This window comes from Ochotona curzoniae, unplaced genomic scaffold, assembly GCF_017591425.1.
Source record: "Ochotona curzoniae isolate NIBS_2020 unplaced genomic scaffold, NIBS_Ocur_1.0 contig_4105, whole genome shotgun sequence".
Taxonomy (NCBI): Eukaryota; Metazoa; Chordata; class Mammalia; order Lagomorpha; family Ochotonidae; genus Ochotona; species Ochotona curzoniae.
Genome location: NW_024466129.1, coordinates 9083290 through 9103081, shown reverse-complemented (window position 1 = coordinate 9103081; position 19792 = coordinate 9083290). Strand labels below are relative to the sequence as shown.

At 54.5% G+C, this 19792-nt stretch overlaps 1 protein-coding gene across 1 annotated transcript in view; it reads left to right on the top strand.

Moving 5' to 3' along the window:
• DNAJB6 (DnaJ heat shock protein family (Hsp40) member B6) overlaps positions 1 to 2030 on the top strand; it is a 59000-nt gene extending 56970 nt beyond the window's left edge. Inside the window, exon 10 of the mRNA XM_040984365.1 lies at positions 561 to 2030. Within this exon, the coding sequence (XP_040840299.1) occupies positions 561 to 643 (83 nt within the window). The 3' untranslated portion in view covers positions 644 to 2030. The remainder of the gene's footprint in view (positions 1 to 560) is intronic.
• Positions 2031 to 19792: the final 17762 nt, after the last annotated feature.

Sequence of the window (19792 nt, the reverse complement as noted above, 5' to 3'; positions counted from 1 at the left end):
GTTTTTTTGGACAGAATGCGCAGGAGGGCAAACATTGCCCCTCTGCTTTGGCGTCTGCTAGCAAGTGGGTTGCACGGTTGCTGACTGCAATCTGCTGATGCAGGGAAAATGCGAGAGCCGGGATCCACCTGCAGAGGGCGTGCTCTCAGGCTGGAGCTGGGGAAGGGCTTCCTGTGCTCAGGGGTGGCGGGCTGTGAAAGCCACGTCGGAGAGTCCTAGGACTGAAGCCGAGTCTTGAGCAGCAAAAGTGGTTTCGGATGCTGCTGTGGGGCGAGGCTAGGAGTACAGCTACCATGGGTGTTCTGGGGAGTCGGCTTCCTGCTCCTGGCAGGGCTGTGGCATGGTTTTGAATAACATGAGAGGTTTTTTCCCAAGGGCAGTTTTCAAAAGGCAGTCCATCATGGTTTTCCTTGAGGTTGAGATGTGGACCAAATAGATGGCTTGGCTTCGTGCTGCTCATTCAATATTTGTAAAGTGGGGGACAGTGTGAATTGGATGTGCGCCTCCCCTTGGGGAAGCAGGTGCTGTTGTGCAGTGTTTGACAAGCCGTGTTTCCTTAGGAATCAAAGAAGGTGGCAAGAGGAAGAAGCAGAAGCAGAAAGAGGAGTCGAAGAAGAAGAAGTCGACCAAAGGGAATCACTAGGCTGGACTTGCCAGGCGCGCGCTCACCCCCGCGGACGCGCAGCCTCGCCTGGTGGGTGGCTGTGCACACACTCTAGGTAGTGGCATTTTGCTCAACACAGTCCCAAGGCCACACACTCAGCAGGATTACGGACACACGGGCACGGATCCCCAGGGTCAGGCATGGTAGAAGAGATGCAAACGGACAATCGTGGGTGGCCTTGGTAGAGACTTGGGACGCGGCCTTGACTTTCTTACTCTGCTTTCCCCCAGCACTAAATCCATTAGTGTTTTCCTCTAGAGCCGGCAAGGCATGGCCTCGCTCCTTTCCGCCATGTGACCCCTCCACAAGCTGCAGACATGCCTCCTGTGTTGGAAACAGGATGATTCTTTCCCAGTGGCGGTACAGTGTTTGAAACGAGTGTGTAGTTACAGACCTCAACTTCAAGATCACCTACGTGGCGCACTATGTCGGGGTTGTCACACACCTGGGAGGCCAGCAGGAGTCCATTCAGATGTCAAATCATTCCTTCTGCGTGTTGTTTGAACTGTCCTCCACTCCAGGTAGTCCCAAATTCAACTTGAGATATTAGTTAGCATTTGCTAAATTTCACCTTTGTCCTCCCTCCTTGGATTCATAATTACTCCTTTCAGCGAAGACATTTGTGCTCAGCAAGCCCACCATTAGTCATGGTTTGGGGTCCCAGCAGGGAGAATCTGCTGGCCATTTGTCACCCAGGCAGAGTGATCAGACCCCAAGCAGGCAGGGAGAACTAAATACTTGAGTTGACACATGTCGGCCCTTGAAAGACATGGTTTTGCTCTAGCTAGTTCCTGCCCCGCTTCTTCTAGTGCTTTCCTTGCATGCCCCACTGCTTCTTAACCTGTTCTTACTGAGCACTGAGTACACTCTGGTGTGGCCTTAACTTCGTCCCTGCATGACCCCCTCAGGGATCTTGTCCCTTCCTCTTTAACATGGTCTGCGGCTCCCAGTGCTTTTTCCTTTGTCCTGTTGGAGCCAAGGACATTGTAAAAAGCTTTGAGATTCAAACATGTCAGCAGTCTTAACCTAGCAGTGTTGAAACGGGGATTTTTTTTTTTTTTTTCTCTTTGTGGTGCAATCCATGTAGCGATGCCACTGGCTTAGAGGTCAGGCACAGATGTAACCTGCAGTTTCTCCATGACAGCTACAGGAGAGTTAGCTGTTTGGTTGGGTCGAGGAGGTGATGTGGGGCAGAGAGTGGAGTGCTTCTAATGGAAACTGTTACTCTGAATGTGTAATGAACTTGAATGCTACCTACGGCAAATAAAATGGAAGCCTTATCGAGGATAGCTCACCTGCCGTCACGTGTCTCAGTAGGTTGCACTGTTACTAATGAAAAATAAAAGCGTTTGTTTGACACTTTGAACTATGTCAGATAAAGTGAAATTTGGGGGGACAAAAAGCCTAGATCGGAGATGCCTTCCTGGCAGGTGGAAAACGTTCCTTTGAGAACATTCCCAGTGGACGGATACGTTGTAAATCAGCAGTCTGAGGCGCCGCAGGAGGATTCTGCCCTGGTTGTCTCCTGGCTCTGGTCAGCAGCTGAGGCGTGGCGTGCAGGATGCGCGTGTTCCAGCATTGCAAGTCCTTGCTGGGCAGCCAGGGTCGTCAGGTGAGTAACAGAGCCACCAGTGGTGCCCATGCAGCCCGTTTGATCTTTAAAAACGGATCCATCGTTAACCTTAGCTGCTTAAATCCTAATTGGCTGGTGAGATTCTGGCTGCGGGAATGCATCAGGCAAGTCCTACAGGCCAAGTAGCGCTTGGCCCACGAGGCTCCTGCCTTGCCTGTGTTTCCAGAGCCCCTGGCCACCCATGGACCAAGCTAGCACCAAAACTTCACATGGCCTGGCCAGGCAGATCAATTTGTGTCCTAAGGTAGCTGCTCTGGGCTCAGCACCTGTGAAGGACCAACTGTTGACTGCCAGGTCAGCCAGGTAGGTTACCTGCTTGCCCACAAACCCCGGGCCTTGTGCCCTGTCCCTTGTTAGAGGTGGCACCAGGACATCTTTTGGGAGGTTACTGTGTGTCAGCTGTGTGCCAGCTGGCACAAGGCCCTTGCCTCCTCAGGTGTGACACCTCCCCCAGGTGGGGACTTGTCATGGGTCTTGGTGAGCTGTTGAGCAGGAAGAGACAGGAAGAGGGGAGGAGGCTGAGAGGAAGAAGGCCAGACCTCTGCTGCTGCTTCCACAGGCACTGGGGAGACCAGAATCTGTAGGCCTTGGGTGGGGACTGGGATCTCGGGTGGGGGCTGCTGCAGAAGGGCCACCTGCCCCCGCCATGTGTCCTGCCACCTTTGTTAGAAGTGTTGAGAGTCAGCAAAGCCAATTTCTACAAACACTTTTGAAATCCCCGGTTTCAGCAAGAGGACGCCCATGTGTCTCAAGAGGTCCTGGTAACCCCCTCCCTCCTTTCCACTCCCCTGTGCAGTATCGTGACCCCGTGGGGCAGTCAGAACCCAGAAGAGGCTGGGGCTGAGGCAGGTTAAGCTGCTCAAATCCTTGGCTGTTCTCCTTCCTGTCCCGCTCCCTGCTAATGGCCTGGGAAAGCAGAGGAGGATGGCCCACATCCTTGAACTCACCATATTCACGTGGGAGTGCCGGAAAAAGCTCCTGGCTCGGGGTTGGCCCAGCTCCAGCTGGTCATCGTGTGGGGAGTGAACCAGTGGATAGAAGTTCTTTTTCTGTGTCTCCTCTCTGCACCTCTCTTTCACATAAAAGTAAATCTTCAAGTTGTAGGATAATGAGAATCCCAGCGTTCAGGGTCTCAGCTGGGTTGTTGATTGGTGGCTTTGCCTTTGCCAAAATAAGGTTTTATCTTGCAGGTCTCTGAGAAAGAGACCCAAGTTTCCCAGTTCATGTTCCGTTGACCCTCCCTGTGCGCTCTATGGGCCTGGATCTGGGTTTGCTTCCACCAGGAATAAATCGCCGTCTGGTCTTCATCCAGTTCTCCCACATGGATATTCTCAAATGGAGGTCCTCTTCTGTCCAAGGTTGGCACTGGGCTGTGGCACCAGGTGCCATTCCTGTGACTCCTGCTGGCCTGGTTCGTTCCATGTCAGTGTGGAGCTGCCAGGTGTTCTAGGGCTCAGATGAGACAGATGGGAGACCGGAGTGCACAGGGAACTGTCCCGTGGCTCTGCCGAATACGCCGATGGTGCAGGGCTCCATGTGGACAGAGGTCCCAAGGCCCAGAGAAACCTGGGGCTGTGGCACCTCCAGGGCAGACAGCATGGTGGCGGCCTCTTTGTTCTTGAAGGCTCTTTGCTTTTTGCCCACCCTTGCTCGGGCCAGCACCGTCCTACAAACCTATGTCATGGGTGACCAGTCAGTGCAGAGTAAACATGGGGCTGAGCCTTGCTGACCAGGATGACCACAAGAAGGTGACGTTCCCTTGTCCCATTACTCTGATGACCCCATGAGTCCCTGGCCTGTCTTCATGGGCAGAGTGGATGCGACACTTGTGCACACCAGGCCAACCACCACCAGTGGGCATGCTCAGAGCAGTCATTGGGAAAGGGCAGGAGCAGGGTGGGGCAACCATACCAGTGTGTAACAGTGTGGCCAGCTGGACAACGCAGAGAACACTGGCCACTGGGTGGGGTGGAAACAGTCTGGGATGACCTTTATGTAACCATGTTGGGGCTGGAGCCCTCACCCCACCCATGTCTCGGGGATGTGGGTTCTGTGTGTGTGCTCGGCTCCACTGGAGACGAGGCCTTCCTGCAGGACTGGAATTTGCATTGCTCAGACTGAGGAAGAACCTGTTTAACAGCCTCTGGCAGGGGCCTGGGCACCCTCCATGTCCTTGATTTGTAGGACAGTTGCCAGCCAGCCTCATGGAATGCCCTCAGTGGGCTCTAGAATCTATGGCCTGACGCACTGCTCAATCCCTCGCCTTTAGCCTCCAGAGCCCAAGACTTTGCTTGTCTGTATCTGATGTTCGGTTTCACCCTGGCCTGCTTTCCTGGAGCCTGTGGGGGCTCTTGTGTCGTGTGGCCTCAGTGCTTCCCTGGCCCAGGCACCTGATGGGTGACACCTGTGGGTGCAGGTTGTGCCAAGGGAGGTAAACATATGTCTACTTGATTGGCCTCTTGATTGGCCCTTCAGGTGCTTGATTTTTTTTTTTTTTTTTTAAAGATTGATTTATTTGTATTGGAAAGGCAGGTTTAAAGAGAGAAGCAGTGACAAAGATCTTTCCACTGGCTAATTCCCCAAATGGCTGTGATGGCTGGAGCTGAGCCAATCAAGAGCCAGGAGCTTTTCCAGGTCTGTCTGGCAGGTGCAGGGCACAGGGTCCCTATGCTTTGGACCATCCTCTGCTGCTTTTCCAGGCCACAAGCAGGGAGCTGGATGGGAAGTGGAGCAGCTGGGATAAGAACCGGTGCTCATAGGGGATGCCAGTGCATGGAGGTATAAGATTAGTCTGATGAGCCACTACCCACCCCCCCCAGGTGCCTGAGTTCTCTCCCTCAGGGAATCAGATTGAGATCACTCGCATATGGAGGTTTTGCAGGTTACCTGCTGCTGCTCTGTAGGGTGAGATGAGGTGCTCTTGGGAAGTCATCCCCTACCACCTTACTACATCCCTCAAGACAAATCATCGAAGCCAGCGAAAGCCGCCCTGGCTGCTTTGTCCTCCTTCAGTGGGGTCCATCCCAACCCCACTGCACCCAGGCCAATAGTGATGGAGCTGGAGCCCTGTGACGCCATGCTACAACCCAAGACCTCGCCTTTAGCCATGCGCCTTCACCGAGGAGCCAGGCGATCCACACAGGGACCTCAGACAAGTGCGGTTCGATGGCACTGTGCGTGTCCATACAGACATGGAGGCTGTGAAGAAATGCACGGCAAGGAATGAGCGGCCCTACCTGGAAGAAGAGGCTTCTGCTGGGAAAACTGGGGTGGCCCAGAGTTCCTCACCTTTTCCAAACCTTGTCATGAGCTGCCTAAAAAATCCTTAACAAATAATCCTGATAAAGTGTACATAATGGTTAGCATTTGAAGTTAGTTAGGTGTGCAGATTCAGTGGCATTAAGTACGTCCACATTCCGGTGCTTGCATTTCCAGAGCCGTCTCACCTTTACAGGAACTTCTGCCACAGGGTTTAACCCCAGATGGCCCCAGTGGCTGGGGCATGGCCAGGCTAATGGGAGGGGCCAGGAACTCCGACAAAGTCACTCATGTGGGTGTCAGGGACACAAGCACCCTGTCCGCCATCCACCACTTTCCCAACCACATCAGCAGGGAGCTGGATCAGAAGTGGAGCAGTCCGGACTTGAACTGGTGCTCTGAAAGGGGATGCCACCCCTTGAGGGTCTTCTTGAGTATTTCCAGGAGGAGCTTGAGTCTGGCCCCACTAGGAGCTCCTAAAGCAGGAGTGGGGCCGTCTTGTCTTGGCTGGTGTGCTGGAGAGTGGTAGGTTGATCGCTCAGTCCCTCTGCTTACAGTCTGCTTGCTTTACCTTGAAGCACTCAGCTGGGCACAGCTAACCATGGCCAGGCCCTGGGGTCCTGAATGAGGTGTTGTGAGTATCGGGAGGGCAGCAAGGCTCCCAACCCACTACACAGGGGGTCCTGGAAGAGCTGACAGCTCTAGTAGGGCACACAGTGGATTCCATCTTATGGCTATTGCATGGATAGAGGTGACCAGGAGCAGCCACTTGGCAGAGGTGACCTGGTCTTCTTGCTCATGTCAGGAGCCCTCAGGGCAGTCCCAGCTCTCCAGAAGACCTAGAAGCTGGAAGGAGGGTGCCGCGGAGCCCTAACCCTCTTCACACGTGTGTGGCCAGTGTGCCTGCTGCATGGCACAGTCCCCCAAAGTGGCTCACGGTCCAGTGGCCTGAGCTGTAGAGTCCCTTGATCACCTTGGCTGCTCTCCCTTGGGACACAAGGCTGCTAGGGCTGTGTTCTTGTATAGCAGGGCTGGACACAGCTACCATGACCTGGGCGGTGAGCTCAGGGCTTTGTTGGAGGAGCGGATGGTCGTGTGGCTGCTCTTGGCAAACCCTCAGCTGGGGTCGCTTGGCCAGCAGGGCTTTCTCTCTCTCACACACAGGTCTTGGGGCTGGGATTCGGAGATGCAGGTGGTAGCAGGCACGTGTCTTTGTAGGCCTCACCCCTTGCCTTGTGGGTAGTGGTTCCCCCTGGGTCCTCATGTGACCACATTGTGTTCCTGTCTCTTCCTATCCTTGTTTGTCTTTTGAGAGCCAGACTTAGACTCTCTCTCTCTCCCTCCCTCCCCCTTCTTGGTTCAACCCTCCCCCACCCCAATATACGTAAGCTGAAATGTCCAGTGTTGGGTGAGGCCTGTGAGGGTGGCAGGAGCTAATTGCTTGTGTTGCCTTCTCCCAAGGCCTGTGTTGGTAGTAACCTGGGTTCAGGAGGCACAACGAGAACTCAACCCAGGCTGTCCAATGTAGGATGCACATTTCTTCACCTCTTGGCTACGTATTTGCTCCCCTACTCTATTTATGTGAATGTTAGAGAGAGCGGTACAGAGAGATTCTCCATCCACTGGTTCACTCCCCTAAATGGCCACAGTGGCTGGAGCTGTGCCAAGCTGAAACTCAAAACCAGGAACTCCATAAGGGTCTCATGTGGATGCAGGAGCCCAAGTACTAGGGGTGTCTTCAGTTGCTTTCTCTGGAGCTGGATCAGAAATAGAGCAGCTGGTACTTGAACCATTGCCCATAAGGAACCGTATGGTTGCAGGCGGTGGCTTAACTCACTGCACCACAATGCCTGCCCTTCTCTTTTTCTAACAAAATATACCAACTTCTGTTTGAAAGACAGAGTGACAGAGGGATTCATCATCCATTCACTGGTTCACTCCTCTAAATGCCTACGACAGCTGGGGCCAGGCCAGGTAGAAGCCAGAAGCTTCATCTGGGTCTCCCACGTGGGTTGCAAGAATCAGTTGGGCCATCATTTGCTGATCTGATGAATGCCAAGCCTTGTGTCCCAGGGGCTGGGGCTGGAGCTAAGCGACCCCTTCCCCACAGCAGAGCTGGAGCCGACTCCTGAGCAGGTTCCATGGGGACTCTGCTAGCGCTCTGCGCTCTCCATTCCTTTGGCTGGGTGACTTCCTGTGACAGTCCCCTTCTGTCTCAGAGGCCAGCCTGGGCACCCACTGATGCACAGGGTCCTGTACCCACCTCTTCCTGCCAGGTGCCAGCATCCCTGTGTCACACTGCCTCATCAGGGATAAAAGATCTCACTGATTTTCGTGTTTCCTGAACTCTTGTTCATTGACAGGTGTCCACTGAAGTAGCAGAGGTGACAAAGACTTGGGGAGCTGAGCCGGGGCTCCCACTGCCACATGTGGCCAGGTTAGGCACAGGCCCATGGGTGCTGTCTTCCATGGGTCAGCCCTGGCTGCTGTGGGCTTCATAGTTCCTGAACACCCTCAGATTGGCTAAGAGCGTGCTGTCCGCCCCTCCAGCAAACAGTCACAGCTTACCTCTTGTGGCTTTCAATTAACTCATCATCACCATCACACCACCACCACCATCATCGTTGTCGTCATCATTGTCATTGTGGTGGCTTTCAAGGGTTTTTTTAAATTTATTTTTATTGGAAAGCTGGATATACAGAGAGGAGAGACAGAGGGGAAGATCTTCCGTCCGATGGTTCAATCCATCGGCCAGAAATCCAAATTGGCCGCAATCCGAAGCCAGGACTCAGGAACTTCTTCCAAATCTCCCATGTGGGTGCAGGGTCCCAAGGCTTTGGGCCATCCTCGACTTCTTTCCCAGGCCACAGGCAGGGAGCTGAATGAGAAGCGGGGCTGATGGAATTAGAACCGGCGCCCATATGGGATCCCGGTGTGTGCAAGGCGAGGACCTTAACCGCTACACTATCGCGCATGCGCCCTCAAGGGAGTTTCACCCAGATTCAATCCTGGCCTGGAAGAGGGCCAATGCAGGTGAAATAGGGGCGCAGCTCCTTCCCCTTAAGGCAGGCATGTTTGCATTGCCCCTGCCCTGGGGCCCCATCCCGCCCTTTCCCTGCGAGTCAGTCGCTCCTGAGAACAGACAGAACTCGAAAAGCACTGTGGCTGTGCCAGGGCCCAGCAGGTCCCAGACAGTGGAGAGGGGGCCAGGGCAGGAGGCTCATGGAAGCCCACCGGAAGTCACTGAGGTCAGCTGTGGCTCCAGACAGAGAGGACGGAGGGAGGATGGGCCACTTGGAGCTCACCCAGGGAAGGGCTGGCCTGGAGGCCAGACATGGAGCACAGGCTGGCGAGAAAAAGCCCTGAGGGCGATGGCTGGGCTCTGCTGGGTGGCCAGCCCACGGGTGCTCAGAGGGGACAAGTGAGAGGGCCTTGTGGAGGAGAAGGACCCAGGGGCAAGTGGGCAACTCCTGTCTGCCTAGCCCATGGGGCAGCAGTTTCTGAACAGCTCAGGGTGAAGTGGGGTTGGATTGATGAAGGGCTAGGCACCTCTGCAGCGCCATGACCTGGGGACAGGACTGGCCACTGTAGGGGATGTGGGAAGAATGTGACACCTGCCCATCTCCCATGGACAGGAGCAAGACTGGGACCCAGGCCTGCAGGGGGGCCGACTGCTGTGTACTGTTGGGAGGAGCTGGGGGCAGGTGGCTGAGGCTCCGCATGCCTTGTGCGGTCCTGCCAGAAGGGAGCGCTGTTCCCGAGCAGCTCTCTGCTCCCTGCCTCCTCTTCATCCTCCTGCTGGAGGTGGGGGTTGGGTAGGGTGCAGGCCTGCTCTGGGGACTCTCACTGGGGTCACACAGCCAGGGGCCTCCCCAGAGGGAACTCCTGACAGCAACACTAACGGGAAAGGTCCCCCTAGCCAAGCAGAAGCAGGCCTCTCCCTGGGGATGGGGGGGCGGGTCCTGCTTATATGTCATCCTGCTCCTAGCGACAGGGTGGGCAGAGGGGTTTGTCTCAGCCCCTAGCCACCGGGAGGTGCTGACCGGTTGGGGCCAGCTCACCTGGTGCCCCCTGCAGCAGCTACAGGCGACATCCCAGCATGTCCCTGAGGGTTGGTCTCATCTGCCCATAGGGGTGACTGGTTATGATGAGGACAAGCATGTAACACAGTCATTGCAGGTGTCTTGGAGCATCTCGTGAGTAAGCATGAGCGACGCTGGGCCAGCATTGTGGTGGTGTGCATACAGCTGCTGCCTGCAGTGTCAATGCCCCATGTGGGCACCAGTTTGAATCCTGGCTGTTCCACTTTCAGTCCAGCCTCTTGCAAGCTTGGGCCCCTGTACCACCCCTTGGAGACCCAGAAGAGGCTTAAGGCTCCAGGCTTCGACTCAACCCAGCCCCTGTCACCGCAGTCATATGGGGAGTGAATCAGCGGATGGAAGATCTCTGTCTCACTCTGCCTCTGTAACTTTGCCTATCAAATAAAGAAATATTTGGGGGTGGGTGTGGAGGGGAAGGAGAAAGACATGCCAAGTGGGCAGAGGTTCAGCAGAGCATGGGACACCCAGCAGTGACAGGCTAGGGCCGCGATAGTGTCATGAGAGGGAGGAAAGGAGGCTGCTATACCATCAGAGAGAAACCCCTCTGGGGAGAGCTCGGCTTCAGGGGTCCTTAGAGCCCCGCAAAAGTGGGCCTGCCATCTAGAAGATGGGCAAAGCCCGCCCACTCTCCTCCTGCACCTGATTCCGTGACATTGACCTCGCAGGAGAGAGGCCACTGGTTCATCTGGGGCCACCATGTGGATCCTGCTGCCTAGGCCATCCTGGCACACAAGCAGCAGGCTGAGCTGTGGGCAGCTGAGCTCTGCTCTGGGCTTAAGTGAACTTTCTCGTGGCTGCCGGCACAAGAGGCTGATCCCAGGACGTCACGGTGGATTGGATGCGGTAACATGGGGACCACACAGCAGCAGCCTTGTGGCCACCCGCCATGGGCGCCTGCTGGGGCACAGACAGGGCAAGGGTGCCATGGGGGCACCAGCCTGGCAGGGTGTGTTGGGGCCAGTGGGACCATACCCTGTCCCAGGCAATGATACAATTTTGTGGCCCAAGGAACTGGCATGTCAGGCGGCGGAGCCGAACTGGGCAGAGAAAGAGGATAGGAAGTTGCACCCTGAGGAACCTGGTGCCTGGACGTCCACGACTTACAGCCCAGGAGACCCATTTCTCGTGTATAGACAAAAACCACCTAAAATGAACTCTGGCTGTTCCATTCTGTGAACACACTATGAACTGCAATTGGTCATCCTTCATTTTGTGGCCTCTTAGCACTTGTGCTGTCATAAGGACTTGTAAGATGTCCGGTTTGTTCCCTGATTTGTCTTGCTGTCTGTCCACCCACTGTTATCAGCCTCTGCACATCTGTCCTCCTTTCCTTCCATCTGCCATCCATCCACCTGTCCACGGCACAGGCATAACGTGTCCAGGGCCTGCTAGGCACTCTTGCGGGAGACACAGAGTCTAGAGCGTCAGCCACCTGAGTCTATCCTGGTTAGACCTGTCGGGGCCACATCCCATCCCTGTGGCCTCAGGTCATGGGAAGGATCTGGAGCACCTGCTGTTTTAGAGCCAGCCTTCCTGCATGGGTTTTCTCGTCCCAGGGAGGGGAGACACGCTGTCCAGGTGAGAATGGCCTGAGCCAGGTGGGCTTGTGGGGTTGCACAAGGGAGAGGGCTTCGGACAGCAGCACGGGAGGAGGGGTGTTGGTCTTGGCACAGGGCAACACAGGCCTGGAGCCCGGCAGACCAGGACCTGGCCACGGAGGATTCAAGGGAACATGGCTGGCTCCTCCTGCCCTCTCTGGCCATCCCAGGCCCACGCTGAGTGACTAGTGATTGGTTAGCGCTGTGCACTGCACGTGAAATCAGCGGGACCTACAGCCTGCAGGTAGCCCCAGCTGGCAAGAACAGGGAATGTCCGAGGCCCAGCTCCTTTCTATTCTGCACACTTCTACTGCCACGGCCACTGGCATTCCCAGCTCCTGAAGTCCCAACGTGCAAACTGCAGCCCAGGACCCTGACCCCTGGGGCATGAGTCATTTCCCAGCCTTAAGCATGCTCCCGCTCTTAACCTCCCCATTTTATCTCTTATCGAAAAAATTCCACTTCACTTGTTTATGTGCCTTAGTGGGATTTTGGGGGGGGGGGGGTAGTCCAAGAGAGATTCACTTTACGTGGGACAAACAGCCACGAAAATCTAACTGGATACCGGGCGCGCAAGGCTTTTATGTTGTCATATTTTCAGTGACCACAAGAGGACGCCTTCATAAAAGAAAACAGGACTGGGCGCGGGCGTCCCGGCGCCCTCCCACTCGGGCCCGGCACGCGGGCGCGCAGGCTCCCGGAGGAAATCCGTCGGTCTTTGATTACGTTCAAGTTCAACGATGCTAACATTGAGTCGAAGGCGGAGGGGGCTGGAGTTGCCCACATTGTCCCCGTGGTGGAACAAAATAGTTTGCAGAATGGGCAGTCCTTGCTTACTGACAGTTGGCGTCTAGCGTCTTCACCCAACGCGCGCGCGCGCGCACACACACACACACACACACACACACACACACACAAGAACCCCACGTTAAGGACGAACTCAGTTTGCCTTCGGCCTCCCATCACACCCTATGTTGTTTCCACGTCTTTGATTCAAGTCACACCTCGCTGACGCTAACGGGGTGGTGGCGCGGAATTCTGTTGCCAACATCCGCACCTTCCATCACCCGCTGGGGAAATGTCAGGCGCCCGGGGCCAGGCAGGTGCGGGGCGCACTGGGCAGTACTGCATGGCTGAGCCCGGAGGTGCCAGGTGCGTGTCCATAGGAGCTCTGGGAGGGGCGGTGTGGCTGCCCGCTTCCTCCAGCCCTTCACCATCGCGACCAGTTCCTCCAATGTGCCGGCCAACACCCTCACGAGTGATGTTGACACCGAGAGATGGCAAGTCCTCATCTCCTCCCTCTTTTGTTATTTTTTCTCACTTACACACTGGTCTTTCCCTCCCTCTCCTTCCCTCTCCTCCTCTCTCCCGTTTTCTCCTTCTCTCTCATTCTTCTGTCACTCCCTCGCTCTCTGCTAGCCTCTTGCTCTTCCTTCTCTTGTCCCCCACCCTGTCTCTATTCACCAGCAAAGTGTGCAGTGGCTGCCACCCCTTACTTTCCTGCTCTGGGGACCAGGGAGAGGCCCCTGCTGGCAGAGGCATCCAGACGGCACGCGAAGCAGGACTGTGGCAAGTCTGGGAGGACAGAAGTGCAAGCTGAGCGTATTTGTGAGACCTAAAGCGTGTGGGATCTGCACCTGGGCTTTCCCTGCATGCCCTCCCTGTGGGGGCTGTGCCTCGCTGCTCTTCCCTCACAAGCAAAGGCCCCAGTGACCCACCGTCCTCACCCGCGGCCCCGGGAGGAGGGGTCTTTCTTTAAGTGTCAGTTCCTATGCAAGCTCACTTATAGATGCCACTCTTGTTAACCTAGCCTTGCACGTGCACGGCTTCCTGTGTGAATGGAAAGGACAGTCAGGCTGGGGGTTCAGTCAGCTTCCTGGGGAGCCATGAGAGCTGTGATTCATGTGCGATGGGCTGTTGCAGCCATCTGGAGGGTGAACCAGCGGATGAAGGCTCTCTCTGGGACTTGACATTCAGAATAAATGAATACATCTTTAGTAAGAAAAGCGGCAGGCCCAGTGGCCCAGTGTGGTGCTCTGGTGGCTAATATTGTCACCTTGAATGTGTTGGGATCCCATATGGGCACTGATTCTAATCCTGGCAGCCCCGCTTCCCATCCAGCTCCCTGCATGTGGCCTGGGAAAGCAGTCCAGGATGGCCTAGAGCCTTGGGACTCTGCACTCACATGGGAGACCCGGAAGAGGCTCTTGGCTCCTGGCTTTGGACTGGCTCAGCACCAGCCATGGCAGTCACTTGGGGAGTGAATCATCAGAAGGAAGATCTTCCTCTCTGTCTCTCCTCCTCTCTGTATATCTGATTTTGCAATAAAAACAAATAAAACCTTGAAAAAAAGAAAAGAGGCCACAGCAGCCTGCTGGCCTTGGCCTCGGTCTTCCGAGTGCTCTCAAATCTCCTTTCTCCTAATTTTCAGCTGCACTGACAGATGCTTAGTGATCGGGCCAGGCAACCTGGCAAACTGCAAGCGCATGTACGAGCTGGCTTCGTTTCACGTAGAGCCAGGCGAGCATTTTCACTTCCATCAAGAGGCCGGCTGCCTGTGGGTTAACCGTGTTTGCGTTTCACAGTGCGTCTCGGCGGTTTCTGTGGAATTGGATCACACCTGGGCCCCGTCCGATGTCAGCAGCCTCGTGTGTGTGTGTGTGTGTGTGTGTGTGTGTGTGTGTGTGTCTAGGCAGCTCCGTCGATCTGCGAGAAGTGACGCTATGATCTCTTCGGTACAGGTTATATTTATCACAGCCAGTTTAGACAGCATTGGAATTAATTAGGAGACGTTTCAAATGTCAGATCGTTAAATGAAACTGTAAAAAAAAAAAAAAAGTAAATTGTAGTCTTTGGGATGCAAGTATTTCATAAAATACGATCCATGGAGTGAAATGGTAATTGCTGTGAAATTTATATTTTATTACCATTTTTAGGGACACAGATGAACAATCTCAAAGTTTAAAATTTGATATGAATAGCCCCATATTACAGCTGCCAGAGGAGATCATGGAATTTGATGTCTAAAATATTACCGCAGGCTGGCTGAAGAGTCAATTAAAACACAGTGTCGCTAAAGGGTGTGTGTGCGTGTGTGTGTGTGTGTGTGCGCGCGCGTGTGTTTGCTGAACCCGAGTCAGTTATTCTTTGGATTTTAAAAGCCGTTTCTAGGGAGTTCAGGGAGAGAGTCGACGAGAACTTTAAAAACTGGAATTAAAAAAACATAGGGCTTTTCTTTGAAATAAAGGATCAAGCTAGTGCGAGGTGATCCGGGGCCATGTTTTCCGAGGACATCCCCTGGCCCCACCATCTGTGGTGGCTAATGAGGAGAACAGCCACAAGGAATGGCAGAGATCCCCCCAAACCGAGCATCATGGCTGCCTTCCACTCATGACACTGGTTCACACAGCTACAGTTGCTGTTTCAAGAGTGCCTCAAGTCAAGCAAGCTGCCAGGCGAGCCAGGCTGGGCCGTGCCTGGAGGGGAGCACTCACCACTTACCCCACGTTCCTGGCATCTTTAGTAGGAAGCACTTATTTTTCGATGTAGATGCAATTTATTTTAAAGACTTATTTATCTGAAAGGCAGAGTGGCAGAAGAGAATTGGGGGTGCGGTGACAGGAGAGGGAAAAAGAGAGACGGAGAGAAAGAGATCTTCCATCTGCTGGTTCATTTCCGTAGTAGCTGCAGCAGCCAGGGCTGGGCCAGGAAGCTGGCACCCCATCCTGGTGACCCCCATGCATAGCATGCCTCTGCCGTTCTCCCAGCACATCAGTAGGGAGCTGGGTCAGAAATAGAGCAGCTGGGCCCCGGCGCGATGGCCCAGCGGTTAAGGTCCTCGCCTTGCATGCCCAGGATCCCATATGGGCACCGGATGGTTCTAATCCCGGCAGCCCCACTTCCCATCCAGCTCCCTGCCTGTGGCCTGGGAAAGCAGTCGAGGACGGCCCAAAGCCTTGGGACCCTGCACCTGCGCAGAAGAGGCTCCTGGCTTTGGATTGGCTCAGCTGCAGCCATTGCGCTGACTTGGGGAGTGAACCATCGGATGGAAGATCTTCCTCTCTGTCTCTCCTCTCTGTATATCCGCCTTTCCAATAGAAATAAAATAAATCTTAAAAAAAAAAAAAAAAGAAGTGGAGCAGCTGGGATTCAAGGGGGCACTCTGAGGTCGGGATGCTGCTGTCACAAGCTGTGGCTTGACCTGTGGTTTTACAGCACAAGCCCCAGGAAGAGGGATTTCCATTAAAAGCTTAAGAAAAGCACTCTCATTTTGAGCACCAAGCAGATAACATAAGCGTGTCTGCACATCAGCCTTTGGCGGAGTCAGACATCGTGGTCATGTTTATGTCACCCTCTGCAATTCTAAGATGACCTTGGCACATCTACCCCTCTACGGGTGACTTGGGGCCATGCACATGCACGTGGCCCACACCGACATGAAGACCCCCTCCTTGTACACGGAGAGGAGAGCTTTGATCCCTGGTGGAATTGCACGTGGGCTCTTACACGCACACTGTCCCACCTCCCCAGCGGGCGATCACACTGATGTGATCGAGTCCACTTCGGTGGATGCAGATGGCAGCCAGCCACCAAGACAGCAAGGACCGCGTGGTCTGCACCATAGTCTCACACCGCTCATGTGTCGATTGGGGCCTGTAACTTTATTGATACCAAGTGAGGCACAAAGCGGGCAGCACTGCAAGCCGCAGGGCAGCACCACGCAAAATTAGCATAGCATGGCCATGACCGTGAATGGGACCTCTGTCATCACCTCTGTCTGCTGGAGCTGGCTTCGTGAAGCACAGTGAATTCTCTTAGAAAGTGTCAAGACCAAGCTGGTCCAAAAGCATTTTTTTTTTAAGAATTAATTTTTTTTTTTTTAAAGCAGTTACAGAGAAAGATCTTCCTTCTGCTGGCTTACTCTCCAAATGGTCATAAAAGCCAGAATTGGGCTAATTTGAAGCTAGCAGCCAAGAATTTCCTCCTGGGTTTCCCATTCCCATGTGGGTGCAGGGGCTTGGGGCCCTCCTCTGCTGCCCTCCCGAACCACAGGAGGGAGCTGGATGGGAAGTGGAGCAGCTGGGACTCCAACCAGTGCTGCTATGGGATGCTGTTGCTGCAGGAGGATTAACTACTAAGCCACAGCACGGGCCCCCTTTGGTCTCATTTTGTTTTCAGGGATATCTTCATGCTGTGGTACTACCCTGACAAGAGAGAGAGAGAGAGAGAGAGATTTTTCATCCACTGGTTCACTTCTCAAATGCCCACAGTATCCAGTGCTGGGTCAGGCCCAAGCCTGTCACCCCCAAGGATGGCAGGAAGCCAAGTCTTGAGCCATCAGCTGTGACCTCTCGTATGTGCATTAGTGGGAAGCTGGACTGGAAGCAGGCACTGTGAAATGTGACACAGCGAGTCAGCTGCTCTGCCGCATACAAGCCCTATAGACTCCGGGAGGATGGTAATACAGGAGTCTTCACTCTTGGGCGAGGGTGTTTTCGATCTTTAGGGACCAGGAACTACCTGGAGGCAAAGCTGGTGAGTAAAGGGGACAGGGGTCCATACAGCCCGGTACCTAGGCAATGGTGGGCATGCAGTCGCATCTGCGAACTGGGGAGGGATCCCACCCAACAGGACACGTGGCTCCACGTTTTCGGTCAAGTGTGGTATGGGGAGAGGCAGTTATCTAACCAAGGTGGTTTCACTAATCAGTGGTGATACAGGATTTTCTAAAGGCAGTGAGTTAGTTCTAAAGACGTTCTCGATGACAACAGGACCGAAGCCTCTGCCAGGTGGGACCATGCTGGCTCGTGTGGGGGAGCATGCTCAGCAGGGTGCTGACAAGCCCGCTTCATGTGCACCATCACTGCTTGCGCAAGTCGAGGCAGCCCAACTGTGTCCAGGAGACGGGCTGGGGATGGAGTGCAGTAAGTAGGTAAGTCACCTGCATTCCATGTTGGAGACTGGGCTCCAACTCTGGCTCTGCTTCTCGTTCCAGCGTCGTGTTTGTGTGCAGCCTGGGTGGCAGCAAGTATTCAGGTTTCTGCCAGCCATGTGGGAGACCCAGGCTGAGTTCCTGGTCCCTGGTTTCAGGCTGGTCCAGCCCCTGCTATTGCTCGGGAGCCTTGTGTGTATCTTGGGGTTGTGACACAGGGCATCCCCTGAAGGTTCTGTGCCCGCACTCAGGGAAGAACATCTTCCGGCTGCCGCAGGTGCTCTGCTGCATCTCGATGTGGCATCACATGGCTCCCTGGGAGCCTGATAAGCTTGAGGAGTAGGCATCGTAGGGAAAGTGGCCTCTTCTGTGAGGGAGTTGGAGTTGGGGACCAGGGTTAGAACAGCCCTCCCTGGCCTGCCAGTGTGGAGCCAGCCCCAGGATGCTATCACGCTAAAGACCACAATTCAGGAACCTCCTACCTCTGCTTCCTGTCAGGGCAGGGGGGACCCGCTACACATGTGGTCCCAGCTGTCAGTGATTCCAGAGAGGGGGAACCTGGAGGCATCTGGGGCCTTGCTGTCTGTGCATTTGCGGCTGGCAGAGAGTGGCACTAGTGCCAGCAGTTTAGAGGGAAGGGTTTATTTTACTTCCCCAGGGTGATGTGTCATCGGTGCTTCACGAGGTCACCTGCTTCCTCCAGCATCCTTGCCAGGTGTATGTGCCCGCTCCCCTTCCTGTGCACCAGAGGCATGCTAAGGCCCAGGGGCCCCCTCCTTCTCCACCATGCCACGTTGGCTGTGCCAGTGAGTGCTGTGCGCACTGTAGGGCAGAGGTGCCTGCCCACCCAGCGCTGTTCTGGTGCTGTGATCCACTCACCAGCAACGGGCAGGTTGCTTCTTTTTTTTCTTTCCCAGCAGCCAGGTGCCCTACCACATGGAAAGTGCATCTGGAAGGAGAGGGGCCTGCCCAGAATGCACTGCTCCTTCTGCAGGGGGCCGCCCCTCCTCATCTTCCAAGGGTCGCGGCTGACTCCTCAGGCCAGGGGTCTCTCTCTCTCTCTCTCTCTCTCTCTGCCTGGTACTTTGGGCTCCAAGCCCAGGAGAACAGGACTGAACTAAGCACAGGCAGCCACAAGGAGGACTTTGTATTAGCCATCCCATCTTTCCCAAACCCCCAGCACTTCCTGGAACAGGTAGGGCTTCCGGTGGCACCTGGAGCCCCCTTGCTGTGGCTGCCACCCACACCCCAACTCCTTCAAGAAGCACGTCAGAAGGGAAAACGCTCAGTTTGCCTACTTCAACCTGACTGCCACAGACACTGCTTAAAAACAAGCAGGAGCCGAGGAACCCGCAGCTCGTGTGTGAGCACGATTCATTTTCCAATGATCTCTACAGAAGTTACGGCTGTCTTTAAATTTTATTTTATTAGTGTTATTTTTTATTGGAAAGGCCAATTATTCAGAGTGAAGGAGACACAGAGACAAAGATCTTCCAACCGCTGGTTCACTCGTCAAGTGGTCACAAAAGTTGGAACTGAACAGATCCAGAGCCAGGAATCAGGAGTTTCTTCCGGGTCTCCCACAGGGGTGCAGGGTCTCAAGGACTTGGGTTGTCCTTGCCTGCTTTCCCAGGCCACAAGCAGGGAGTTGGATGGGAAGTGGAGCATCTAGGACACAAACTGGTGCCTATATGGAATCCTGGCACTTGCAAGGTGAGGATTTAGCCATTGGGCCATCAAGCCAGGCCTGAAAAGGTAGATATACAGAGAGGAGAGATAGGAAGATCTTCCATCTGCTGATTCACTCCTCAAACGGCCTCAACAGCCTGAACTGAGCTGATCCAAAGCCAGGAACCAGGAGCCTCTTCCAGGTTTCCCATGTGGGTGCAAGGACCCAAGGCTTTGGGCCATCTTCCCCTCCACAGCTTTACCAGGTCACAAGCAGGGAACTGGATGGGAAGTGGAGCAGCCTGGATATTAAGCAGCACCCGTATGGGATGCTGGTGGATGCAAGGTGAGGATTTAACCACTGGGCTATTGCATATGGCCCTACTGTAGCTATTTTAAGATATATTACGCTAGATAGTAGCTTATCATTCCTAATTAAAAATCATGAATCCATGTATGCTCACAAGGTCCCTAGGAAGTTGCATCAGACATAAATAGCACGAGAGAGGGGAAAGCTGAAGTTTCAGAAAAATGGGGTGCACTCTACCCAGAAACCCTTGTTGGTCTCAGCCCTGGAGAGCTGACCAGCAGGGTGGGGCTGGGAAGGAGCGCCCAGGCCACCATGTGGGGTGTTGCCCTCCAGAACCTGCGAATCAAGTTATCCCAGGACAAGGGTCCAGCAAGAGGAGCCTCATCTGCACACCGTGTGCTGGCTGCATCTTTGGGGCAGACTAACCCCAGCTATGCAGTGCGGTAGTGGGTGAGGCCACCCTGGGAGTTCACTGGGACCAAACCCTCAGAATTCATGTGAGCTCTTGCTTCCAGGCCCTGTTCTGGCCAAGGGCAATTTCTTCTTTTTAAAAGATCTATTTCATTGGACCCAGCGTGATAGCCTAATGGCTAGATCTTTACCTTGCACATGCTGAGATCCCATATGGG